Genomic DNA, 27,412 nt, shown 5'->3' with positions numbered 1-27,412 from the left:
CACCTCCAAGGCAAAGACAAGGTCTCATTACCGTGATGCTGCCCTTCCCCGCGGGCCTGCCGTTCCTCAGCACCAGCGGGCGCGTCAGCTTCTTACTGGACACGATCTGTTACAAGCAGAAGGTGGCAGAGAGCTTTTCAACTTCATCTGGCCAACTTTTAACTGAACGGTTTTGAAAAAGAGGTTGAGTATAAATTTCATGTAAAAGGTCATTAGGCCCGGCTGGTGTGGCTCAGTGGTTGAGCATCGCCCTATGAAGCAGATCAGGGTTCAATTCCCGGTTAGGGCACATGCCTGGGTTGCGGGCTCAATCCCCAGTGGGGGGTGTGCAGGAGGCAGCCAATCGGTGATTCTCTCTCATCATTGATGTTTCTCTCTCTTTCCCTCTCCCTTCCTCTCTGAAATTAATAAAAATATATTTTTAAAAAATGAATAAAAAGGACCACTAGAAATGGAAACATTAAGCCCATCCTATAAGGATGTAGTGATTCTGAAACGCATGGACCCATTGGAAACCCACAGAAACCATTTCCAAGAGATGTGACCTCCCCTGCTCCCGCCCACTAGTTCCCTTTTCAACTCCTTCAAACTTGAATTTCTTACACGTGATGGAGACGAAGGCCGGGCCTCATCTCTCAAATCACGGAGCTGAAGCCCACTGAAAGGCAGGCCCGGCCTCAGGATTCTCAGCAAACGGGATTCAGTGTGTCCACTGACACGTAACCCTGACATATAGCCCCACCAAATACACTGATGAACATAACACAGTAGACCCAGGGCCTCTCCATCAGCCATCATTTCCCAAATTCATTTTAATGTTAGCTACATTGGCTTTTTAAAAAAAACTTTAACTTTCCTTGGATGCTATTTATCAATGTTTTAGAAAACCGATCAGCTCCATGTTGCCCAAGACAACAGCAAAGCCGCAATCCCCCAACACTGAACGTGAGTCCTTCCTGGAGGCGACCCCAATCTGGACACACAGCCAGGACCTCTCCTGGGAAGTTGGCTCGGAGCCCAGACACACCCCTCCCCTGACCAAGCTTGTACTCACCGGGAAGACGTAACTAGACAACGAGGATTAACAGGGGAGGCTCAGGGAGAGGCAGGAGAGAGCACCCCACCCGGTGGGCACAGGAGGCCCCAGACTCTGGGTTTACAGGGATGAGCCCGGCTGAGGAGCAGCGTGCTCGCATGGTGTGGGCGTCGGGGCCAGTCCTGCCAGCGGGACCATCAGAGCTGCTGTTGCTGCAATGGACTGCGCTGGGGCCCCGCACGCCAGGCGGCTGCAGCGGGGTTCACTCCCTGAAATGTTGGACGAGCAACCTGACTCCGAGGTCCTGCCCTAGCAAAGCAAGGGATTCTGCCTCCCTCACGTGACCACGCCAGTGTGTGAGCTCTGTCCGCAAGGTGGTCCGTGGTTTTCAACTTTCAAAGTTAAACTAACGAGCACCAGTGCAAATGGACAGCACAGGGAACAGTCGGCAACACTGTGATACCACGCCTGGGGCGGGGCGGGGCGCGGAGTCTCAGGGAGCACATGCCTGTCTGACTCTGTTCTGCACCCGAACCAGGACAAAGTAATATGCAAACTCTAATTGAAAAACGCAAAAAGCTCTGTGAAGGCCCAGCTCTCTGGCTGCCATCCAGCCCGGCCCGGCCACACACCCACCTGTCCCAGGGTGCATTCACATTCTCCCAGGAAGTCGTCATCACTCAGCTCGATGGTCTTGTTGTCGATGTCATAAATCCCGAACTTCAATTTCTGAACCACTTCAAAGTAGTAGTCAATAATGAACTTCTTGGAGAACGTGGGGTTCAGGCAGTTCTTAATCCTCTCGGTGCGCTCCGCCTGTGCCCGCCCCAGAACAAAAGGGGCTTCAGATCAAAGGCGACTCGCATCTCAGTATCTCTACGGGCACACTGAACCCGGGGTGGGCCTGACAGCTAAGGAGGTTCCCGTCCACGTGGAGGGTTCCAGTCAAGGACAGACCTGCCCCAAACTGCACTACCAGATGTGGTGGTTTCATGACTGTGACATGTTTAAGCTCTTCATGTCGCCAATAAACAATCCAGCTCGCTTCTCACGTACAGCGTTAACATTACCTCATACCACTGCTGTCCGCTCGAGTTCAGAAACAACACGCACAAAGGGTCCGACTTGGACCCGATGTCTGTGTCCAGAAGATTGTCACAGGACACATTCAGCTCCACCTTCGTCACACACTGGGCGGCCATCTCTGGAGCTATGAGAAGCCACAGTGGGAAAGAGGCCTTGAGAAGTCATGTTCCCAGGAAGCCACAGAGCCCCCAGGACCCCTGTCAGACCAGGGAGGGCAGGGGGGCCAGGGGGCCCAGGGAGACCAGGGGGACCAGGAGGGACTGAGAGGGACAGGGGGGATCAGGGGGACCAGGCGGATCAAGGGGACCAGGAGGGACTGAGAAAGACCAGAGGGTCCAGGGGGGAACAGGGGGACCAGGCAGGCCAGGGGGGTCAGGAGGGACTGAGAGGGATAGGGGGGACCAGGGGTACAAGGCAGATCAGGGGGACCAGGAGGGACTGAGAGGGACCAGGGGGGACAGAGAGGGACAGGGGGGACTAGGGAGGATCAGGGGGACCAGGGGGATCAGGGGGACCAGAGGGACAAGGGTGACCAGGAGGGACCAGAAGGGACCAGGGGGGATCAGGGGGGACCAAGAGGGATCAGGGCGGATTAGGGGAGCCCTAGGGGATCAGGGGGCCCAGGAGGGACCAGGGGGCCCGGGAGGGACCAGGAGGGACCGTGTGCTTAGACTCTCGCTGGGACAGAGCTCACTTACTGGGACGGAAATGCAGTTTCTAAGGCAGCAACTGAGACTTAATCACCTGGCCCGTGTGGCTTAGTGGTTGAGTGTCGACCTATGAACCAGAAAGTCACGGTTAGATTCCCAGTCAGGGCACATGCCCAGGTTGCAGGCTCAGTCCCTAGTGTGGGACTTGCAGGAGGCAGCGATCAATGATTCTCTCTCATCATTAATGTTTCTATCTCTCTCTCCCTCTCCCTTCCTCTCTGAAATCAATAAAAATATATATTTTTTAAAAAGATGTATTGTCTTTTCACTTCACTATAAATTTTACCACTCAGAAAATCTCCAAGAAGCATTTAGCTATGAAATAAAACACATAAAACTACAACCTTAATTATAAATTGTTCATTTAACAAGATGCTAAAGGAGATACTTTCTATTTTCAAAGAATTTCAGCTAAAAATCAAACCTGGGGAATAAAAGGCCCCACATATGCCCCTCCCCCCCCCCAGCCCATATTACAGGGCGGCTCTCCATCGGCTGCTGCCTGGAAGCACAGGATTCCCACACCTGACGCGGGGTCCCCCACACAGAGGCGACGGGTTAGGGTCCGCCTGGCCTCCACTGCTGGGCTGGGTCTAACGCCGACGAGGTGGAGAGCCGTGTTTTTCAGAGCTTCCCGCTCACGGCCCCGCTCACCCCTCCTGCAGACCCGCCAGAAACACCAAGCCTGTCACCACTGACCCCACCTCCAGGCAAGGGAGGAAGAGGCCTGGGGACAGCGGAAGCCTGGGGGCTGGGACAGCGGAGGCCTTAGGGCTGACCTTGAGAGGTGACCATGCTCAGGGGAAGAGTGACAGATTGCATCCCTTCCTCCCACTCAGCCATCTCCAGCGAGACATGGGGTGCTTGCATGTCAGAACTCAGTGCTGGTATGGAGGGCCCCTAAGTTTCCAGAGACGGAACAAGGAGGCAGGCTTTGTGGTTCTAATTCCAGCACGGTGCACCCATCTCCCGGGAGAGTCACTCCTCACACGGGACAACGCGCACAGGCCCCCGATGCCTCCCGGGAGTCACTCCTCACACGGGACAACGTAGGCCCCCGATGCCTCCCGGGAGTCACTCCTCACACGGGACAACGTGGGCCCCCGATGCCTCCCGGGAGTCACTCCTCACGTGGGACAACGTGCACAGGCCCCCGATGCCTCCCGGGAGTCACTCCTCACGTGGGACAATGTAGGCCCCCGATGCCTCCCGGGAGTCACTCCTCACGCGGGACAATGTAGGCCCCCGATGCCTCCCGGGAGTCACTCCTCACGCGGGACAATGTAGGCCCCCGATGCCTCCCGGGAGTCACTCCTCACGTGGGACAATGTAGGCCCCCGATGCCTCCCGGGAGTCACTCCTCACGTGGGACAACGCGCACAGGCCCCCGATGCCTCCCGGGAGAGTCACTCCTCACGTGGGACAACGCGCACAGGCCCCCGATGCCTCCCGGGAGTCACTCCTCACGTGGGACAACGCGCACAGGCCCCCGATGCCTCCCGGGAGAGTCACTCCTCACGTGGGACAACGTAGGCCCCCGATGCCTCCCGGGAGTCACTCCTCACGTGGGACAACGCGCACAGGCCCCCGATGCCTCCCGGGAGAGTCACTCCTCACGTGGGACAACGCGCACAGGCCCCCGATGCCTCCCGGGAGTCACTCCTCACGTGGGACAACGCGCACAGGCCCCCAATGCCTCCCGGGAGTCACTCCTCACGTGGGACAACGCGCACAGGCCCCCGATGCCTCCCGGGAGTCACTCCTCACATGGGACAACGCGCACAGGCCCCCGATGCCTCCCGGGAGTCACTCCTCATGTGGGACAACGTGGGCCCCCGATGCCTCCCGGGAGTCACTCCTCACGTGGGACAACGCGCACAGGCCCCCAATGCCTCCCGGGAGTCACTCCTCACGCGGGACAATGTAGGCCCCCGATGCCTCCCGGGAGTCACTCCTCACGTGGGACAACGTAGGCCCCCGATGCCTCCCGGGAGTCACTCCTCACGTGGGACAACGCGCACAGGCCCCCGATGCCTCCCGGGAGTCACTCCTCACGTGGGACAACGCGCACAGGCCCCCGATGCCTCCCGGGAGTCACTCCTCACGTGGGACAACGTAGGCCCCCGATGCCTCCCGGGAGTCACTCCTCACGTGGGACAACGTGCACAGGCCCCCGATGCCTCCCGGGAGTCACTCCTCACGTGGGACAACATAGGCCCCCGATGCCTCCCGGGAGTCACTCCTCACGTGGGACAACATAGGCCCCCGATGCCTCCCGGGAGTCACTCCTCACACGGGACAACGTAGGCCCCCGATGCCTCCCGGGAGTCACTCCTCACGTGGGACAACGCGCACAGGCCCCCGATGCCTCCCGGGAGTCACTCCTCACGTGGGACAACGCGCACAGGCCCCGATGCCTCCCGGGAGAGTCACTCCTCACGTGGGACAATGTAGGCCCCCGATGCCTCCCGGGAGTCACTCCTCACGTGGGACAACGCGCACAGGCCCCCGATGCCTCCCGGGAGTCACTCCTCACGTGGGACAACGCGCACAGGCCCCGATGCCTCCCGGGAGAGTCACTCCTCACGTGGGACAATGTAGGCCCCCGATGCCTCCCGGGAGTCACTCCTCACGTGGGACAACGCGCACAGGCCCCCGATGCCTCCCGGGAGTCACTCCTCACGTGGGACAACGCGCACAGGCCCCGATGCCTCCCGGGAGTCACTCCTCACGTGGGACAACGCGCACAGGCCCCGATGCCTCCCGGGAGTCACTCCTCACGTGGGACAACGCGCACAGGCCCCGATGCCTCCCGGGAGAGTCACTCCTCACGTGGGACAATGTAGGCCCCCGATGCCTCCCGGGAGTCACTCCTCATGTGGGACAACGCGCACAGGCCCCCGATGCCTCCCGGGAGTCACTCCTCACGCGGGACAACGCGCACAGGCCCCCGATGCCTCCCGGGAGTCACTCCTCACGTGGGACAATGTAGGCCCCCGATGCCTCCCGGGAGTCACTCCTCACGTGGGACAATGTAGGCCCCCGATGCCTCCCGGGAGTCACTCCTCACGTGGGACAATGTAGGCCCCCGATGCCTCCCGGGAGTCACTCCTCACGTGGGACAATGTAGGCCCCCGATGCCTCCCGGGAGTCACTCCTCACGTGGGACAATGTAGGCCCCCGATGCCTCCCGGGAGTCACTCCTCACGTGGGACAATGTAGGCCCCCGATGCCTCCCGGGAGTCACTCCTCACGTGGGACAATGTAGGCCCCCGATGCCTCCCGGGAGTCACTCCTCACGCGGGACAACGTAGGCCCCCGATGCCTCCCGGGAGAGTCACTCCTCACGCGGGACAACGTAGGCCCCCGATGCCTCCCGGGAGTCACTCCTCACGCGGGACAACGCGCACAGGCCCCCGATGCCTCCCGGGAGTCACTCCTCATGTGGGACAACGCGCACAGGCCCCCGATGCCTCCCGGGAGTCACTCCTCACGCGGGACAACGTAGGCCCCCGATGCCTCCCGGGAGTCACTCCTCACGTGGGACAACGCGCACAGGCCCCCGATGCCTCCCGGGAGTCACTCCTCATGCGGGACAACACGCACAGGCCCCCGATGCCTCCTGGGAGTCACTCCTCACGTGGGACAACGTAGGCCCCCGATGCCTCCCGGGAGTCACTCCTCACGTGGGACAACGCGCACAGGCCCCCGATGCCTCCCGGGAGTCACTCCTCACGCGGGACAACGCACACAGGCCCCCGATGCCTCCCGGGAGTCACTCCTCACGTGGGACAACGTAGGCCCCCGATGCCTCCCGGGAGTCACTCCTCACGTGGGACAATGTAGGCCCCCGATGCCTCCCGGGAGTCACTCCTCACGTGGGACAATGTAGGCCCCCGATGCCTCCCGGGAGTCACTCCTCACGTGGGACAATGTAGGCCCCCGATGCCTCCCGGGAGTCACTCCTCACGTGGGACAATGTAGGCCCCCGATGCCTCCCGGGAGTCACTCCTCACGTGGGACAACGCGCACAGGCCCCCGATGCCTCCCGGGAGTCACTCCTCACGTGGGACAACGCGCACAGGCCCCCGATGCCTCCCGGGAGTCACTCCTCACGTGGGACAACGCGCACAGGCCCCCGATGCCTCCCGGGAGTCACTCCTCACACGGGACAACGCGCACAGGCCCCCGATGCCTCCCGGGAGTCACTCCTCACACGGGACAACGCGCACAGGCCCCCGATGCCTCCCGGGAGTCACTCCTCACGTGGGACAACGCGCACAGGCCCCCGATGCCCCCCGGGAGTCACTCCTCACGTGGGACAACGCTCACAGGCCCCCAATGCCTTCCGGGAGTCACTCCTCAAGTGGGACAACACGCACAGGCCCCCGATGCCTCCCGGGAGTCACTCCTCACGCGGGACAATGTAGGCCCCCGATGCCTCCCGGGAGTCACTCCTCACGTGGGACAACGCACACAGGCCCCCGATGCCTCCCGGGAGTCACTCCTCACGTGGGACAACGCGCACAGGCCCCGATGCCTCCCGGGAGTCACTCCTCACGTGGGACAACGCGCACAGGCCCCCGATGCCTCCCGGGAGTCACTCCTCACGTGGGACAATGTAGGCCCCCGATGCCTCCCGGGAGTCACTCCTCACGTGGGACAACGCGCACAGGCCCCCGATGCCTCCCAGGTGTCCGCCAGAAGCCGCAGTGAACCGGAAATTGCAAGGCCTTCACTGGAGTCAGGCTTTCCCACTCACATGCACCGTGAGGCGCGCATCAAGGCCCCGAGGAGGCGTGCCTGGACCCCATGGTCAGGGACCGTGCTGTGGCCCAGGATGGCAGGGAGAGCCGAGGGAGGCTGGCAGCGCTGGCCTGGAGGATCGTGAGCAGGTGAGAGGGGACCGCACGGTACTGGAGAGCCGATGCCAGCGGCACAGCATGCTGCTCAGTGAGCACAGAGGGCGCATCCAGTGGGGAAGCCACACTGGGCAGGACGGGCGAGAGGCCAGTGACCTGAGAGCCAGGCTGAGGGGCTCAGTGGGTGGGCAACGGGTGCCACTCCAAGGCCTCAAACAGGAGGAGAAAAAAAACGCTCATTTCAGACGTCTCCGTGTCAAATCTGCTCTAGGACGCCTGGGAGCCAGGTCACTGACAGGCGCCAGCAAGGCCTCTGGTTCCAGCAACACAGGATGCAGGGTTGGCACCAAAGTTAGCCGTCTTTGCGTCGCCCGGGTCAGGAGGCGAGCTGTTCCAATAGCAGTGGGCACCTGTGCCGTGTGACCACAATCACCATCCTCTCCCGCTTGGGTTTGAGAAAGGAAAGTGCGACAAAGAAGGTCAGAGGCACGAAGAAGGGGGCAGGACGAAGACAGGAAACAGAGGCGGAGACCTGCCTCTGAAATGCAGGTAACACAGAAATCCCAAACCAGTCAGCGCTCCCCATCACCCCAACGTTCCCAAGCCAGCATTACATGACAGAGACATGCAAAGGCACTGAACGTCAAGAGCTGATATCTGAAGGGCCTGGCGTGTGAATTAGGCCCAGGGCCTCTCCCAGGCCCTCCAGGAAACCCTGAAGAAGCCGGGTATAATCACCCTCCCGCCTCCCCTCCTCCCCCCACTACTCCCCGCCTCCGCGGGCCCTGTGCTCTGATTTGATGCAAACAACATCCCTGGCTGCCAGGGCCTTCCTGCTCTGCCCCACCTGCCCAGCCGACCTTGGCCAGCAGCTCCCTCTGCCCACCCCCGGTCTTCCAGGTCCACTTTGAGTGACAGCTCCTCCCTAGGGGCAGCCCACCACCTCGTGGGGCAAATGTGGAGCACAGGCCAGGCTGCTCAGCCCTTCACCAAGGGCTCGGGTTGTGTGGCAGAAAGAGGAGCCACTCCGGAGCCCCTATGTGTCGTGTGTATTTCTCTCCCACGATGTATCCGAGTGCGTCTGCTTTGCCAGGTTCTGTACCTGAACTTCGATTCCATAAAAGGGGGTTACAAAAATTACCCGACAATGTAGGTGTGCAGCATGCTCAGTGTGTATCAGACACATGCTATGAACTGTAGCAATTATTATTTCATTAACTCCTCCAATATTGAATGGATTGCCTTGGTGTTGATGGCTTATTAAATAGTAAGACACAAGCACCCTTCTCACCCTTGTTTAAGAAGAGCTTGAAAGATTAATAAAAGAATCTCTGGGATTTACACAAAATTAATTTGCCCAGGTAGACAGCCTTGAGGACAACCTGGTGCCAATTTTCCTAACCCCTCAGAAGAGCATGCTTATCTGAGCTACCGCAGAGCCGGTGCCCGGGGAGGGCCCCGGGTCAGTGACAGTGCCTCATTATTTGTCCCAAAACAGTCGGGAGGGAAGTCAGTGCCCACCACCAATACCAGGAGCTGAGGGTCGGTGTCTACCTCTCAGCAGGTCAAGACAGCCCATCAGACTGTGGTTCCTTAGGGCACAGAGAGCACTTCCTCCTGCCGGGCTCACATCCCATCTGCAGGGGCCCCAGCACCTCGCCTTCCTGGGGGCGCTGCTGGGCGGTCGAGTGGAAAGCTTACGGTGCAGGAATTTACACTGGGCTTGTCCTGTACAAGTAAGAAAGCGATGCCTGCCCTGGCCGGTTTGGGTCAGTGTTAGTGTTGGCCCGCGGATTGAAGGGTCCCGGGTTCGATTCCAGTCAAGGGCACATACCTTGGTTGCAGGCTCGATCCCTGGCCCTGGTTGGGTGCCTGCAGAAAGCAACCAATTGATGTGTCTCTCTCACATTGAGGTTTCTCTCTCTGTCTCTCCCCCTGCCTTCCACTCTCTCTAAAAATCAAAGGAAAAATATCGAGTGAGGATTAACAAAAAAAAAGGAAGACGCCCACATTTTTTGATCCCTGCCATGGACAAGGTTACACAGCGTTTCTGATCCCTGGGCTCTGGGGGCATATACATTGCGGAAATGGCATGTCTCTGTTTTCCAGCCTGTAGAATGCAGAGTTCACCGTAGGGTACCGAATGAGGCACTAATGACGGCATCAGTATTGCTGCACTTTATCACCATGCTCCTGGCAGCCAGCTACAGGGCCATCTCCCCAGTGAGTCACCTTTTGCCAGAGCTGCCTTGATAATAAACAGAGCTGCATTTCTCAGCTGACAAATTTTAACATCACAGGACCTCCTGTAGCTCCAGCCAGGCAGGCGGGTGTCGGTGCGGCTTGTCCACCTCAGAGACGGAAGTCCCTTGGGTTCCTCATTCCCCTCCCAGATGTGGGACCAGAAAGCAGAACTTCTCACCTGCCTGTTTCTCATCCAGCTTTGCCCAACTCTAACGCCCGCCTCCCTCCTCTTCTCGGCAGGTGCATGTATTTAACTGGCAGGACAGGCATTCTGCATTTGTCACTACGTGCTTCTCTCTAGTCCTGATGAGCAAGGATATGAAATTTCTCACTTCAAAGCTGCAGCAACTACGACGGCTTTGTTCTCAGCGCTGGAAAAGGCCTGTGTTGAGCAAGATGTTTATCAATGCACCAGTGGCCGGTGCACGGATTCATGCACATTGAAAGGAAATTAATTAGAAGAAATATTTTAATATCACTATTCGCCCTTCCTCCATGATAGAAGTGTCAGAGATTAAAGAAAATGAGTAAAATGTATATGAAAATAATATATAAATTGATTAGTAAGTAAACGATAACATTATATAAGAACAAAGACATGATATAAAAACAACAAAAATATGATATAAAAACAACAAAAACATGATATAGAAACACTGATACAAACAATGACTGATAAATTGATTGAACTTATTCTAATATCTCCCTGTATACCACATTAAGAGTAAAAACACTTTCAGAGTGCTTGACTTATTTGCCTTGTGATGAAGTATTTACAACTTTAACGTCACACCCTATTCAAACTTGAGAGAAAGCAACATATAACTGACCAAGTCCGATAGACTAGGAATACTCAGGTAAGAGTTTATCCTTGTGATTTATTAATAGTCATCACAAATGCTGGCATCACAGGAAACTGTCTTCGAATTAATTTAAATGGGAGGCCAGTGTCAGACGGGGACAAATCAATTCTTGGAATCAGAACAACCTCTCCTTCTGCAGATCCTGCTAATACTTCAGTTTCGATTATGTTAGGTCGCAACCTTTTGATAATAAATCTAGTACCATTACAAAAACCCCACTTACTACTAAGATTTCTCAATAGCATGATGATTGTACCTACTTTCAATTTTAATTTATGAATGGTATTCCCGAAGAAATGCCATGGGAAAATTTCCCTTTTCAGCATCATCTGTTGAATCGATGGAATTATCACTCAAATGGTACATTGTGCCAATAGTTGTTCTTCAGATACATTCTGTCAACGATGCTGGCTTCTTTTGGCTTCAGAGGTACATTGTGCCAATAATTGTTCTTTAGACATATTCTGACACTGACGCAGTTTTCTTTCAGCTTCAGAATGTCAACAAAAGCAAACAATTCACAATCGACAATGACAAATTGAAACACACGTGTGCAATTGGAGCCAGCAAACATTTATATGTATCGCACATGCGCGAGTCAACGTTTATTTTTAAATTGCCAGTGCGCATCCTAGGTACCGGCCAGTTGGTCGGACGGATGTATGTTGGTCACTTAGCCTTTTACATATATAGATAAGAATAAGCCTTGTCTGGTTGCTTAGCTCTCCATTTCAGCTGTTTGCAGCTCTCGGCAAACCCCTCATACTCCCTGGTCAGGCGCTCTTGAGGGGTCCTGTCCATGCACTCAGCACCTTTCTGCACAGCCTTCCAGACGGCCTGCTGTGCCAGGCACTGGCTAAGGTTCTGGGGGACAGGGCCCCAGACAGACATCCCACCCCCTGCGGTTATACTGGAGAGACAGAGAGTATGTAGTATATGAAGGTGGTAGGAAGTACTTAAGAGAAAAATACAGCAGAGAAAGGAAGCAAGACGTCCTGAAGGTTGGGTGGGCAATTTTAGACACTTTATAAATTATTGTGACAACACCATCGGGAAATACTTGTTTTGATTTTCGCTTCCTGGCCCCTAAATAGAAGAAAAATGGATGGACAAGCTCCTCTCTACGGTTGCAGGGATGTATTTTAACATGCCGATCGCCAGAGTCCAGAGCAGGGTCCACTAACCTCAGAAAACTGAAGGAGCCTGATGACAACGCCTGTTACCACTGCTGCTTTGGTAATTCTCACAGGACCAGACACAGTACATCCACTTGGTAAGAGGGCATTTCAAAATGATTTGCGAAAATGAATATGCAGTGTTTCCTTTTATTTTCATGGGGAAACTACTCATATGCTATCCAGCTAAATTATATTGGTAATCTTAACAATTATGCTAATTTTAATGTCTTTTTTTTTTTTAATCCTCACCGGAGGATATTTTTCCACTGATTTTCAGAGAGAGGGAAAGACAGAGAGAAACATCTGTGTGCAAGAAACACATTGATTGGTTGCCTCCTGCACATCCCTCCGACCAGGGATGTGCCCTTGACTGGAATTGAACCAGGGACCCTTCAGTCCGCAGGCTGACGCTCTACCCACTGAGCCAAACCAGCTAGAGCTAATTTTAATGTCTTTTTAAAAGTTCAAACTGGTAAGCTGCTGTGTTAAAAGAATAAACAACCTCTCTCCTTCTCCCAGAGAATCCAACACTCCACTCCACCCATCCAGCTTCTTCAAATAGCGAAGCCAGCACAATCGTTATCAGAATGTTATCAAAATGTATGCATAGTCTGCTTTTGATTTTCATATCAGAAACTTAAATAATGTAGTTAAATAGAATGTATGATGCTTTACTTGTAGCTAATTTAAACCTCCTTCTCAGCCAATCTTTCAAGGAATCTTCCAGCAAGTATCTTACAGGTTTGGACTTTAACCTGATTAGCAATCCTTCCGAGACAGCGAAGAGTTGAAGGGAAAACAGTGGTGGGCAGGAAGCGAGCCTGCAGGTGGAGGCAACAGTGGGCACATTAAAGGAATGCCCACATTTGGAATCCTCAGACTTGCGAGTGGCACTGATCCTCCCTCAGGGAACCACCTGAAAGTTCACGCTTTCCACAAGCATTACAACTCCTTGAAGGTCAAAATGTTAGTTAATCCTGTTTTACATCCAGTGCTAACCTTCTTAGTTTGCTGACTTTCTAGCATAAGAAATCAGTGATTGCCCGGCCAGGGTTGCTCAGTGGTGAACCAAGAGGTCACGGTTCAATTCCTGGTCAGGGCACATGCTCAGGGCTGTAGGCTTGGGGAGTGCAGGAGACAGTCAATTGATATTTGTTTTTCATTGATGTTTCTAACTCTATCCCTCTCTGTTCCCCTCTCTCTCAAATCAATAAAAAAACATTTTTTTTAAAAAAGAAATCAATGACTGAAGAAAGTTTTGCAACAGAAAACTCTTACAGTAGAGAAAAAAGCACAGCTTTTATTTTCTAAAGCTACAGAGCCAAGAACTGATAGGCTGGGCTCGGCAGGAACTGGGTATGGGGACAGACAACATGGAGGACACGTTCCAAACAGCAGTGCCAGCATCCAGAGAGCCTACGTGTAATCCTTAGGTTAACCTCGCTTAATACGTGTAATCCTTAGGTTAACCTCCCTTAAAGTTGTGGGGGGTGAAGGTCATTGTCTATAACAAGCGTGTCAAACTCAAAGCCAAACAAACAGGGCATGTGGCCCTAGAGTCGCTATGCCAGGTTTACAAAGTGCTCCCAGTTATGGTGAAATTAGGAGGCGTGTCCAGTCATTAGCAGCCCTTACAAGGCGAAGACCACAGCTGTTGTCCCTGTCCCATTCCTTAGGGGCTGGATCTGAGAAGAAGTCCTAAACCAGCAGGCCCCTCTCCTCCGGAGCCTCAGCGTGTCCGTCCCAGAGACGGGCGCTGCATTGTTTCGGCCCGGAGTGAAAAGCATTTATCCAATGCCTAGTGGGCCTGGGCACCCCAGATGATTGCACTGGTGTGGCGATAACTGCTCCTTATTTTCTATCCTCACCTGCGTCCCTGACCTGAGCTCTGGGCCTGCACAAGTTTTGTTTGACCCTGGCTGTGGCTCAGGGCTGGAGTGTGCTGACCCGTTAGTGGCCGCAGCAGGACACATGCCTTCTGACCAGGAGTCAGACGCTTTCTGTGGTACAAATATCATCTCATTTAACCTTCCTAACAGTGACCCAGGAGGTCTCTGATCTCCCCTTTACGGCCAAGGTCACACAGCTAACACACCTCAAAACACAGACCTGAGCATCGGTACCTGTCTTCACCCAAAGAGTACTGAGGCCCTTTCCTCAAGGCCCACGCCTGTGCTCTGAAACCTGGAGACCCGCATTCCAACCTGATGGGGAATGAGCCTGAGCTTCCTTCAGCGCGAACCAGAGTAACCACAGCACGTGCGCTGGTGCCTGTGGGCATCGGAGGGCGAACGCGCTCACCCCTGTCCACAGCGCTGGGGCCGCTGAAGTCGCCACCGCAGGTCCCACCGTCCGCCCCCGGTCGGCGGGTCAGTGCAGAGGCCGCCGCGCAGGGAAGGGCCCACGCGGCGGATCGAGGTCCAGCACGCGGGCGCGGTGCGGGCTCGGTGGCCGGGGCCCCCGCGCTTCCCCCCCGCCCTGCAGGCCCCACAGCACGGCCCGCGCCCCCCTCACCCTTCCCGGAGTCGCCCCCGCCGCGCGGCCCGGGCTCTCCCCGCGCGGACCCGACCGCCCTCCTCCGCTGGCTGCTGCACCGCCAAGCGCACAGCCGCGCTCACCTGCGGTCCAGCCCTGACACCAGGAAGCAAGTCCGCAGTCGGCGGGCCGCGGCGTCACCGGAACCAGGCAGGTCGGGCCGGGCCGGGCCGGGCTGGGCTGGGCCGGGCGGGGCAGGGCGGAGCCAGTTGGGCAAAGGGAGGGGCGGGGCAGACCGTCAGGGGCGTGGCTGAGTGCGGAAATGGGCGGGGCCTAGACGCAGGCCCGCCCGCCGCGGGCACGGTCGGCCCAGCCCTCTCCCAGGCGGACCTGCTCCAGGCATGAGTGGGCTGATGCTTCCAAGCACTCAGAAAATAGCTTGCTCACTGAAAACCGCAAGTTCAGTTTGGGCGTTAAAACCAGCTGTTTGGTGCACCAAAATAATTCCTGGAGGATGAAAGGATCGAAATATGTGAGAAAATTCTACCCCCACCGGAACCAGGAAGAATCAGCACGGCCATTCTTACTCAGCACTTCCAGTGTGCACCTTGCCTGAGCCATTGTACATCCTTCGTTTCATTTAATCCTCACACGTTTGTGACGTATTCATCATCCCCATTTCGTAAAAGAAAAAAATACGATTGTGAAACTTGAGTTTTGCTCGCTAAGTCATTGGCCTCCTTGCCCAAAGTCACGTTTCTAAGTAAACTAACCCCAAAGGCCCTGCTCAACGAAACAAACCACTGTGGAAAACACTGCTCCACTTGAATTACAACTTCTGTCCAAGGAAAACAGGGACAGAATCAATAGGCAAACACACTGGGAAAAATATTTGCCATAAACTCTGACAGTCCAGGAAAGGGTTGGTATCTTAAGTCTAAATGGATTTTTAAAAAATAGAAAACTAGGCAAAGGATAATTTTTTAAATTACAGAAGAAATGGAAAATGAAACAAATGAAAAGGTGTAGGCTTTCCTAACTAAAAACTTTACTTTTAATCCAGAAAATGAATCAAATCAGTACAAGCGAGGATTCAGCCGGTCCTGGGCGTGCCACGCAGAGTTCTAGATTTGTGATAAACTAGTGACAGGCAGAAGCTTCTGTCCTAGAGGGAGGACAAATAATAACTGGTTATTACAAACAAATGAGATGATTTCAGGTAGCCATAACGACCATGGGAAAGTACAAAGGGTGATTTGGGGATAATGGGAGCTTACTTAGACCAGGGATAAAGGAAGTTCTAAGGTGGCGATATTTGAGACCTAAAAAATAAGATAGAGCCAGTTATGCAAAGATCTGAGGGCCATGGCATGATGGCAGGGCCAAGGCAGCAGCAGGCCTGGCAGGTGCAGGGGCAGACACAGGCCTTTGTGATTGCAACATAGTGGAGAGGAAGAAGTGCTTCATTTTGCTGTTACTAAAGTTTGGTAAAAACAACCTTTTGTTTCATTCTTGGTTATGCTTTTACATTTAAATGGAGGTCCCCAGGCACCACTAATTTAACTGTTATTTTCAAAATATATAATGTTCATACCTGACCTTCATGACCTCTGTCTCCACTAAAGTAGGAGGAAGTATGGAAAAGGAAATGGTTGTCTACTGAACCAATCTCATTTAAGTACACTTATCACTTCTGCTCAAGCTATAGTTTCAATTCTCTTGTACTTGAATTCTTGTTCACTCATCCATTTATTCAACATGTATTGAATGCATATTATGTCAGGTATAACAAGGTGCAAGAAACAAAGAACAAATATGTATGGACTCAACACCTGATGGAGATTTCATGGATGTTAAAATGAATGACATGTTCATGAAATCAATTAATTATAGCAAATTTTGTGGCTTAAAACTAACAGTCATATTATCTCTCATAACATCTGTGTTCAGGGGTTTAGGAGTGGCTTAGCGGGTGTTTCAGGCACATCACTCTGATGGCGTTGCAGTTAGGTATCCCGCAGGGCACAGGTGGAGGATCCACCTGCAAGGTGGCCTGCTTGCAGTCACAGGGGTGCTGCGTGTTGGTGGGAGACCTCAGATTCTCTCCACGTGGTCCTCTCAATAGGGCTTGAGTGTCCTAAGGGCATGGCTGCTGGCTTCCTCCAGGGTAAAATTTCAAAAAATCAAGGCAGAAGGTCTATGACTTTTATGACTTAGCCTCAGAAGTCAAAGGTCATCATCTTTGCCATCTTCTATTGATCAAACAGACCACCCTGTGGAGGGGTTCCACAAAGAGGTAAACGCAAGAGGAAAGGATCGCTGCTGGCCATCTGGGAGGCCGCCTACCACAGATGTCTAATGAGGGCTTTGAATCTAAATGTACAAATAAAACCTAATCTTTCCAGAGCTATCCCCCCAGTCTTCTCCATTTCACACAATGGCAAAGCATTCTCCCAGTTGTTTGGGTCAAAACGCGTGGAGTCATCTTTGACCCTGACGCTCTCCTCTCATAGGCCATCCCCATCTGGTCTGGTCTGTCAGCTAATTCTGTCAACTCTACCTTCAAATATATCCAGACTCTGACCACTCATATCTTCCAGCCTAGTCCAAGTCACCACTATTTCTTTCTAGATGATTCCAATACCCTAGTAACTGCATTGCTACTTGTTCCCCTTCAGTCAATTTTTCAAAGCAGTCAGAAGGATCTAATTAATATTTTAATTAGGTTATGTCACACACAATCATAACAGGAAAATCCAACTTCCTAACAATTGCCTACCAGGTGCTCCAGTACTTGGTCCTCAACACCTCTCTGACCTTCTTTCTCCTACCTTTGATCAATTGACCTTTGCTCAATGAACCCTATCTAGAGTGGATTTTCTGTTCATGGAAAATGCCACTTGTCTTCCCAGTTCAGGCCTTTGCACTTTCCCTGTACATGAAGTGCTCTGCCCGCAGATTTCTTCAGGGCTCACTCCTGCTTCTTTGGGTCTTTATTCAAATGTCTCTCCAGTGAGGCCTTCTGTGGCCACCACCCTGGTTAACACTGCAATGCCAAAACAGGAATGCATTCTACTCCTTCCTGCTTTGTCTTCCACTTTAACATTTATCGTCATCTATTATATCTTTTATTATTTATCTTGCTTACTATATTTCCCCAACTAGAATATATACTCCATTAGGAATTGTTCATTCACATCTAGAAGAGTAGCAGGTATATTGTGCAATAAACATTTGTTGAATGAATGAAGAAATGGTGCCAGGACTTGTTATAAGACAAAAATCACACATGTCATTGAATTTACAGTATAGCAAAGGCACACATTACCAGCTCTTATCAACTGCAGCTCCAAAATATACCAGATTAATAGATAATCACAGTATAAAAATGAAATCACAAAACATGATCAGCACCATAAAGGAAATGAAACTATATTTGGGGAATTAAGAAAAGCTTCTCTGAGGGAGTGACATTTGGGCTGAGAGCTGAAACATGAACAGGAATTATCTAGGTAAGGAATAATAGAGCAGGGTGGAGGATGGGAAGGAATTCTGACAAGGAAGATCCAAGATTCTTCGGAGGAAAGAAAAGATAGTGTGCCTGGAGCCAAGACAAAAATACTGCAGACTTAAAGAGACTAAAGACACACAACGATTAAATGCAATATGTAATCAGGATGTGATTCTGAGTTGAGAAAAAATAGTTGCTATAAAGGGCAGCTTTGAGATGTATATTAAATAACTAGAGGCCCAGTGCATGACATTGGTACACTGCGGGGGGTGGGAGGGACCCCTCAGCCCGGCCTGCGCCCTTTCGCAGTCCGGGAGCCCTTGGGGGATGTCCTACTGACAGCTTAGGCCCGCTTGGGGAGCAGGCCTAACTCAGCAGTTGGACATCATTAGCGCTGCTGCGGAGGTGGGAGAGGCTCCCGCCACCACTGCTGCGCTCAGTAGCCATGAGCCTGGCTTCTGGCTGAGCAGCGCTCCCCCTGTGGGAGCACACTGACCACTAGGGGGCAGCTGAGTGTCTGCCCCCTGGTGGTCAGTGCATGTCATAGAGACAGGCGTTCTGCCCTTCCATCAATTTTCACATTAGCCTTTTATTATATAGGATAGTATTCTGTCAATTTCCTGAAATTGATCATTGTATGGGGACTAAACGAGAACATCTTTGTTTCTAGGCAGTCATATGTGTAATCTACTCTCAAAAGATTCAACAACAGAAAATAGTAGGAATATTATGTGATATCTTATGTAATATATGTAAAGAAAGATAAAACAAGTGTGATAAAACATTAACGATGGCTGAATCTAGAGTTCCTGCAGCTTTTCTAAGAATCTATTTCTTTTTCAAAATAAAACGTTTAATTACAATTTCCTTCTGGCTGAAATATCAGAAACTCGATTTCAGGATTTTGGTGGCATCCAGTGGCATAAGCCTATTATTTAGCAACACTGAGGTAGCTAACAGTAGGAATATGTAAACTGGTCCCCTCTGGGAAAAAAGGCTAGGTTCAGTAAATGTTGGGAAGAGAGTGTTTTATATTTTTAAAACACATTTTAAAGACAAATTAAGTAGTGAATCACTGATGAATCCTAAAGCAATGTGGCTGATTTCCAGGGACATGGGGAAGGCAGCCATCACAGGGACGCAACATTAGACTCATGGATTCCAGTCTTCAGACCACCAGGTGGGGGGAGAATGAAGTGAAATAAGAGTACAAGTTAATTCATTATGATCAGAATAGTAGTAAAAGGACTACATAAATGCAACTTAATTTCTAAAACCTTGTCTTGCCTCCTCGCCTATAAAGTTTTCCTGTGCCCCAGGTTAACAGGCCCTGCGTTTGCAGGCGTTGTCTCTGAACTAGGCTCCGGCCCAGAGGTTCCTGCGGTGAAGGGTCTGCAGGGAACGGAGTCACCCAGCACCCCAGCTCCCGGTGGCGGCTTGCAGGCCTGGCTCTTTCTCATTCTCTTGGCATCTGTCTGCCCAGGACCCCAGCACCGTGTGCCTCCCTTTGGGGGCAGCAGAGCTGGGAATAACAAGCTCTGTCTCTCGTCTTCCGACCTTCCAATTCTGTTCCGATGACCCAGCTCCGTGTCCAACCCTTGACAGACCCACTGACCAAGGGCACAACCGAGTCAGATGCCAGAGGTTCTCTCGGGCCCCAGTGCCATCGCGCAGGCGCGGAAGGAGCTAAGTCCCACCCACTCGGGCATGTCCCGTCCACAAGCTCGGGAACCGGAATCCGTGGCCGGAACTTGTGCGCCGGAAGAAAAGCCGGCGGACGAATGCGCTTTTCTCCCCTTCCGGGTCGCTCTGCGCCGGCGCTGGCGGCGAAGGGTCGCACACCTGAGGAGGTTATGGCGCTGGCCGCGCGCCTCTGGCGCTTTCTCCTCGCGAGACGCGCCCCGGGACCTCGGCCCTCGGCGGGCGCAGCCGGCAGGCTCGGCGGGGGCGGGCCTGGGCGAGTCCGCGGCTCTGAGGTAGGCGCCGCCCTGCCTGCAGGGTCCCGCTTTGCAAGCCCGCTTTCCGCCCTGGAAAGGGGGCCCCGCCCCGCGTCCCAGTGGCTGCAGCGGCGCGTTTTACCGGCAAAATGTTGAGGACGATGTGGGGCGGGTGTTGGAGTGGCCGGTTCTGGCGTTTCTTGGTTTATTTCTGGAGGCGGATTGGTGAGGGGAGCCCTGGTGTACGTGACACATGGCATTTGAACTAGAAGTTTTATTTTCAGCTCTAAGATCCCCCTTTTGAATGTCACTTAGCACCGTGCCCTCAAGGTTTACCCAGCTGCTGTGTTCATTACTGGAGTGGGTGGTGTGCGGACAGAAAGGCTCGATCTCTTTCTTCCAAAAGCTTGCAGCCAGGTGGGCCGGTGGGTGATCTGGGCAGACAGCGAGGAGTTGCACTAAGTGTGGAACTGCCCAGCCTCAGGTGTGCGAGGCAGAGCGTGGAAGTTAAAATTCTAGGGGACAGTGATATCTGACATTGATTGAAGGCTTGCTCTAAGCATGCATTGTTCCAGGGTTTCCTCATTTAATCTTCATTCCCATCCTACGGAGCAAGTAAGAACTGTTACTTAACCATTTTTTAAAAGAGGAAACTGAGTCCAGCCAGAGTTGCTCAGTGGTTGAGCCTCGACCTATGGACCAGGAGGTCACAGTCAGGGCACCTGCCCGGTTGCGCTCGATCCCCAGAAGGGGGCGTGCAGGAGGCAGTCCATGATGATGTTTCTCATTAATGTTTCTATCTGTCCATTCCTCTCCCTTCCCCTCTCTCTAAAAAACTAAATAAAAACTGTTTTTTTAAAGAGGAAACCGAAGTGCGGTTGAGTAATGTCTCACAGCTGGAAAGATGTTGGGTTTGGAGGCAGGTAGACCTCCAGAGCCCATGAGCTGCTTGTAGCCACTGTGCTGGAAAGCTGCTAGTAGTAAAACTGCACTCTAAGCCAAAGGCAGTAATGACAATTCTTCCTTCCCTCCTGATGTTGGAGTTTTAGGGAGTTGGAACTTTGTATGATGACCAGTTTTCCAGGTATTCATGTGTTTTCAAGCCTTTATAATTTCAGTTTTTCTTTTAATAGTGTTTTTCTCTGAGCATAATGCGGTAAGTTGGGTGGAGCTATTTATTTCCCAGGAGTTTGCAGAGAGTGGAGGCTACTTCTGAGGGGCTGAGAAGACATTGCATTTGTCTTCTCTGTAAGTAATTTCTATTTCTTTTTAAATATATTTTTTATTGATTTCAGAGAGGAAGGGAGAGAAACATCAATGAGAGAATCATTGATTAGCTGTTGCTTGCACACCCCCTACTGAGGATCGAACCCACAACTTGTGCATGTACCCTTGATGGGAATTGAACCCGGGACCCTTCAGTCCTCAGGCCGTCGCTCTATCCACTGAGCCAAACCAGCGAGGGCTTCTGTTTCTATCTATAGTACAAATCACCCATTTTGGACACATTTAATTTTCAACAAATTTGTACTGAGTGTTTAAGCACGGCTCAGTTCTAAGCTGAGGGTATAGGGAACATGAGACAAACCTCTTCTCATTTATCTTACAGGTTAGCAGGAATGGTGGCCCTTGAGTAAATGTAATGGGTGTTGGGCATTGGGAGAAGGGCAGCAGAGTTAACCTAACCTGATGGTGAAGGGAGGAAGGGGAAGGTGTGAGCAATGAGAGATGGGAGCTACAGAGGATCAGGGGTTAACCCAGCGAAGGGAAGGTGAGGACAATAGTATTTCAGGAGAGAGAGCATGAGATAAGGCCTTGAGGTAGGAGAAAAGGGTCTTTTTTAAGGACCTGAAAGGGACTGAAGTCTGGAGTGGGACAGTGAACTGAAATGAATCAAGGCTGAAAAGTCAGCACGTGCAGTTTGTACAGAAATCACAGAACTTAACGGCTTAAACTGCAACAAGTAGTCTCTTGGGGAGGAGTCCAGGCGAGGCGTAGCTGGGCCGGGAGCTGAAGGTCTCGTGAGGTTAAATCAAGCTGTTCAGCTGCGGAGTCTCATTTGAAGGCTCATCTTGTGCTTCCCTGTGCTGAGCCCTCTGGCGGGGGGGGGGGGGGGGGGGGGAGTTGGGGGGCGGGTTGGTTGGTTAGGACTGTTCCATTGGTCCTTGGGAACCATGAACATAGGTCTTGTTCGCCACCAGAACCAGATCAAGGGGTGTCCCCTGGGCAGCAGCTGCAAAAACTGGCACCAGACGTGAAACTAGTGACACGGAGCCCAGCAGGGGGAGGAGAGCCAGTGACAGTGCCCACCTCCGCAGCGCCTGGAGAGGGTCCGTGTTGGCCCTTCGTCGTGTGTTACATTAGATGCCTGCGCTTTAGGCTGAAGCTTTAAGCTAAGCAAATAAACCTCTTCCAGGCCCTTTTCAGTTGCTGCCTCTGCACTGAACTCCGGGGTGGATGAATCTTCGAAAGTCTTTTTTTTTTTTTCCTTGAAAGAGAGAGAGAAAGAAACATCGGTTTGTTGTTCCACTTATTTATGCATGCATTGATTGATTCTTGTATAGTGCCTCGACCAGGGATCAAACCCATAATCCTGGTGTATCGGGATGACGCTCTAACTAGCTGAGCTACCCGGTCAGGCTGGGAAAATCTAAGAACGGTTTCTCAGTTTGCTATGGCCTTGTGGGTCTCGTGGCTGCAAGCCTCATTGGCTTTCTAAACAAGATGTTTTGGGGGCTTGTTTCTCAGGTGTGGGTCTAAAAGTTGTGGTGCCCGGTGTGGGGTTCAAACCCTTTGCTCCTCGGGGAGAAGGTTGCGTGTCAAGGGTGGGATTACGGGAAGACTGTATCTCAGCCTCCCCCATTCCTCCTCCATTGCCCTCTTGAATGGGAACCTGTTGGGGCCACTGTGGAGGCTGCCAACCACAGCCAGGTTCTGAAAACCTTGTGCACCTGATTTTATTCTGAAGGCTAGAGGAAACCGTGAGTTTTGAACATTTTTTTTAATGAGATGGGCTAGTGCAGTGGCCGGCAAACTGTGGCTCGTGAGCCACATGCGGCTCGCGAGCCGCAGTTTGCCGCTCTGTTGACTAATGAGTTTGCCGACCACTGGGATAGGGGCTTAATCACAAGGAACAACAACAGACTGTAATTATTGGAATCGAGAGTCTGGGTGCTGGAGACCAGGTAGGAGATCGTTGCTGTGGGACAGGTGAGCAGTGTGGTGGGACAGGTGAGCAGTGTGGTCCTTTGAGCTGTGGCGGTGGACCTGGAAATCAGTGGCGGTTACGGAGGTAAAGTTACCAACGCCAAAGACAGCGTTGGTGTGTGGGGCAGAGGGAAGGGGCCAAGGAAGAGTTAGGTTTGGCTCGAGCGGGGCGGGTGGTGCCCCTCGTTTCCTGGGATCAGACTGCGGAAGGCGATCTGGCTCAGGGAGGAGGTGAGTGATGTCTGGGCTATTTGAGGTGCGTGTGATGAAGTGGCCAAGGGGACATGGAATAGACAGTAGTTGGACAGGTCTGGAGTTTACCTTCTGAGGCCTGGGCTGCAGATAAGATTCGGGAGACTTCAGTAAGGAACGCCATGGTAATAGTGAGACCTGAAGAAGGCCTGGCACCAACCACATTGACAAGGAGGAGGAGCTGGCAGGCGGTTAGGAGATGGTGGTGCCACCTTCCTTCTTTTTAATCTAGTGATGAGTTTGCATTTTTGAAGTCTTTATAGCTAGAAGTTAGTATAAGTAATGTTGAAGGAAACACTTGTCTAAGAGGCTTCTTCTATTATTCAGAAAATGTCTTTTGAGAATTCATTTGTGCAAGGCATTGTGCTGGGGGCATGAGGGGAAAGGTACACTTGGCTGTCTTAGACTCATATGTTTTTAGCTCTTGGAATGTCACTGAGTCCTGATTCTCTTAATTGATTTTAGTTCCAGAAACAAGATTGTATCTACTTTCCCAGAGATGAGCAGAAAGGTGCTTTGCATTAACCACACGGGTAAGAGTCTTACTGCATTAATTACAATAAGATGCGTAAATATCAGCTGCCAACCATGCATTTCTCTCTGTGAGAAAGCCGGAGTGTGGTCTATTGAGCATGATGTCAGCAGGAAGCCCAACACCCTAAGGCAGGGGTCCTCAAACTACGGCCCGCGGGCCACATGCAGCCCGCCAAGGACATTTATCTGGCCTGCCGGGTGCCGCTGCCTGTTCTGCTTAGCAGCCGACTCGTCCCGGGCCCGCAGTGCACAAAGGAATTTGTTCATAGTTTTTTTTTTAAACTATAGTCCGGCCCTCCAACAGTCTGAGGGACAGTGAACTGGCCCCGTTTAAAAAGTTTGAGGACCCCTGCCCTAAGGTATAGTTTCCTCAGGTCTGTGCAGCCTTTTCTGTTGTGTGATCTACCTGCCAGAGCTGGGGAGCTAGGAGACACTGATACAATCTTAGTCTTTTTCCTCTTGTTTTCTAGGTACCACCATCACCTCCCCCCCGCCAACACACACACCCTCTGTCCCACTCCATCTTGCTTCTCTTTGTTAAATACAAATAAACTCAGAAAATTCAGTGTTAAAAATTGGATGACATCAAATTTAGTTTTCCTGCTTTGCTGCTTGTTTGTTTTGTTAATCCTCACCTGAGAATATTTTTTCCATGGCTTTTTAGAGAGAGTGGAAGGGAGGGATAGCGACAGAAACATCCAAGTGAGAGAGACTCATCCATTGGTTGCCTCCCGCATGTGCCTAGATTGAACCTGCAACTGAGGTACGTGCCCTTGACCCTGCAGTCTGGGCTGATACTGTAACCACTGCGCCAAACCAGCTGGAGTGCTGTTGATGTGTTTTGCATCCAGTTGTGTGATATCCCAAATACTCACGCTCAAGCAAGTAAATAAAGCTCTCGGCAGCTGCAGCATGCTGGTTCCTCATTCCCACTGTAGGCACTCATGAGAAGTTATGTGGATCAGGTGCGTCAGGGAGAGAGCGAGGCGGAACCACTGCAGGGTGTGTGTTTGGTTAAGCTGCACAAGCAGGAGGATCGGTTGTCATTTACCATGAAAGGGAAAACGGAGGAGTGGTTTCAGGGACCGTAGCTGCCATGGCTGATGGACTTGAGGTTCCTGTCATCCTTCGTGTGGAGAGAGGTGTGGATTAGGCAGCTGCATTTAGGATTCCGAGGTTTACAGGAGACATCCTGGCTTGGGTCACAGGCAGGGTTTTGGCATGGTGGTGGTGGTTAGAAGTCATGGAATGAAGTGTGATTACCACAATGAGACAAACAGGGAAAAGAAGGCCTGGGGCTGCGCTCAGGACACACCGGGCAGGCGGGTATTGGAGGTGAGGACGCAACAAAAGAGAAGGAGCCATTGTTGCAACGGGAGGGAAGTCAAGAGGAGTATTTCCAAAGCCATGGGAGTATTTCTCAGGAACCAGGCTGGATGGTTCCAGAGGGGCAGTTCATGGTCGTGACTGAGATGGTGACGGTGTTTTAGGTTTGTACAGTGTCTTAATGATACACGTTATGTATGTGCTGTTTATTGTAGGTCAGATATCTCATTTTTAAAAATCTAGCATCCATTCATGATTTAAGAAAAAAATGGGAGGGAGGGAGCCGCTGTCCACTGCTGTTGCTGGGCAAGTAAGAGGAGACTTGAGAATGGCACAGGCAGTGGCGTGCCCTTGCCTACGAGCCAGGCACCTGCAGTGCAGTGTGGGTACAGGTGTGGTGTGTGAGCTCAAGAGAGTGGGGGGAGAAGGGGGAGGGGTAAGAGTGCAAACGACTTATTGGAGTTTTGAAAAGAGAAGTTGGAAAGGGAGACAAGGGAGAGGTGAAGTCCGGAGGGAGCTGTTTGCTCTTTGCCCTAAGGAGAGGGAGCGCCCAGCTTACAAAGGGCCAGGGCTTGTGCCATAGGATGGACTGAGCCAGCAGGAAGGGATATGGTGATGTCACTTCCCTGGGGACAGGAGACCCACACATGCCTCCTTTCTTGGGGGTGCTGGGGGTGCTGGCCAGAGTTATGAAAAGTCATTTCTATATCTTGGATATACTCTTCATTTTATTCATTGTTTACTGAAAACTGTGGGTTTGTGGATCACTTTTTTTTAATGTCATGCCACTGTTTTATTTTTTTAAGTATGTTTTTATTGATTTGAGAGAGAGAGGGAGAGGGGAAAGGGGGAGAGAGAGAGAGAGAAGGCAATCAGCTGGGCACCCCTCAAGCAGGGATTATACCCTGACCAGGAACTGAACCGGAGCCTTTGTGCACAGCAAAGTGCTCACCCCGCTGCGTCACACTGGCCAGGGCTGTGAGTCACTTTTGAAGAATCTTTACTGAAAGCCATTTACACCTTTATGTGCATAATTATCATATATAATATTTTTTATCTTGTGTGGTCTTAAGACTGATATGATTGCCCTGGCTGAGTAGCTCCAGTTGGTTAGAGCACTGTTCTGATACGCCAAGGTTGTGGGTTCAATCCCCGGTCAGGGCACATGCAAGAATCAACCCATGAGTGTATAAGTAAGTGGAACAACAAACTGATGTTTTTCTCTCATTTCCTCTCTCTGAAATCAATAAAAAAGAAGAATTAGTTTTTTAAAAAGGACTGACAATTATATGTTGGTGTCTCGTGTATTAAGCCATACCATTAGAATATCCTGGCTTCCTCACTCCAGCACTTACCGTGAACGTGACTGACTTTTAGATAAGCTGCCACCCTTAGCAGTTGTTATAAATTTTTCTTTTCTTAACAGGATATGCTCTCCCTATAAAGCAGTAATGCGAAATAGTTTTACTGAAGAATTTGATGAGATGCATTTTAAGCTTCCAGTACTCTTAGGATTGATTGCTTTGGGGTGGGAGAAGAGGGATATAATCTTTGCTTACTGTAGCAGTTGCTTCACATTTTCTGTTTGATGTTTTCACAGGTGATGGGAAACCCAGGAGCTTTCAAAAGAAGCCTTATGTTCTCAGCCTTGTCTTACTTGGGATTTGAAACTTATCAGCTCCTTTCTCCAGCTGCTGTGGTTCATGCTGCAGCCAAAGGTAAGTCAGCTAATCATCAGAAACAGTGATTTATGTGTGTCGTTTTTGAGTTAGTAACTTAGTTATTTTTTAGTAAATATTGAAACTAATATTATTATAAGCTAGATTATTTTCTGCTTTCCTCTACATGTCGGTCTGACATATATTCTTCTAATAACTATAGCTCCTTCCATGAGAAATACCCTATTAATCTATCATAAAAGGCCTGCGGTCTTGGCGTCACAACCAACTAACGAACTCACCAGGAGGTGCATTGATGGGTCCTGCGGTGGGCGGGTGGGACTTCTGGGTCCCACGGAAGCCACGGCGGTGGGCGGGACTTCCGGAGCGTCGCGGGGCACTGGCAGCATGTGCGGAGCATGCAAGGCTTCGCGGGGCAGGGGGCATGGCCCTGATGGTAGGTTAGGCCTAGGGGACCTACACACGCTGATTTAATCGTGAGCTGAGCCTCCAGTATGTTATAGTTCTGTAGG

The 27,412-nt window shown here is 52.0% G+C and overlaps 2 protein-coding genes across 6 annotated transcripts in view; one reads left to right on the top strand and one right to left on the bottom strand.

Moving 5' to 3' along the window:
- The window catches only part of CPNE3 (copine 3), a 43,044-nt gene extending 28,335 nt beyond the window's left edge, over window positions 1-14,709 (bottom strand). The window contains exons 1-5 of one of the 2 annotated variants that reach the window (XM_080647171.1): window positions 14,598-14,709; window positions 2,821-2,899; window positions 2,107-2,246; window positions 1,673-1,852; window positions 32-106 (exon numbers count right to left, since the gene is read on the bottom strand). In XM_080647171.1, the coding sequence (XP_080503297.1) occupies window positions 32-106; window positions 1,673-1,852; window positions 2,107-2,238 (387 nt within the window). In that variant the 5' untranslated portion in view covers window positions 2,239-2,246; window positions 2,821-2,899; window positions 14,598-14,709. Of the gene's footprint in view, window positions 1-31; window positions 107-1,672; window positions 1,853-2,106; window positions 2,247-2,820; window positions 2,900-14,493 lie in introns of both variants that reach the window. The other variant, XM_080647172.1, reaches the window with a different exon arrangement.
- RMDN1 (regulator of microtubule dynamics 1) overlaps window positions 14,622-27,412 on the top strand; it is a 40,213-nt gene continuing 27,422 nt past the window's right edge. The window contains exons 1-3 of one of the 4 annotated variants that reach the window (XM_080647176.1): window positions 14,622-14,668; window positions 23,827-23,894; window positions 26,822-26,939. In XM_080647176.1, coding sequence (XP_080503302.1) covers window positions 26,825-26,939 — 115 coding nt within the window. In that variant the 5' untranslated portion in view covers window positions 14,622-14,668; window positions 23,827-23,894; window positions 26,822-26,824. Of the gene's footprint in view, window positions 14,669-19,685; window positions 19,942-23,826; window positions 23,895-26,821; window positions 26,940-27,412 lie in introns of those variants that run through there. The other 3 variants (XM_080647175.1, XM_080647174.1, XR_013959356.1) reach the window with 3 other exon arrangements.

This window comes from Plecotus auritus, assembly GCF_963455305.1.
Source record: "Plecotus auritus genome assembly, chromosome: 11".
NCBI lineage: Eukaryota > Metazoa > Chordata > Mammalia > Chiroptera > Vespertilionidae > Plecotus > Plecotus auritus.
The sequence above is the reverse complement of the archived record's forward strand: the minus strand, read 5'-3'. Positions and strand labels throughout refer to the sequence as shown.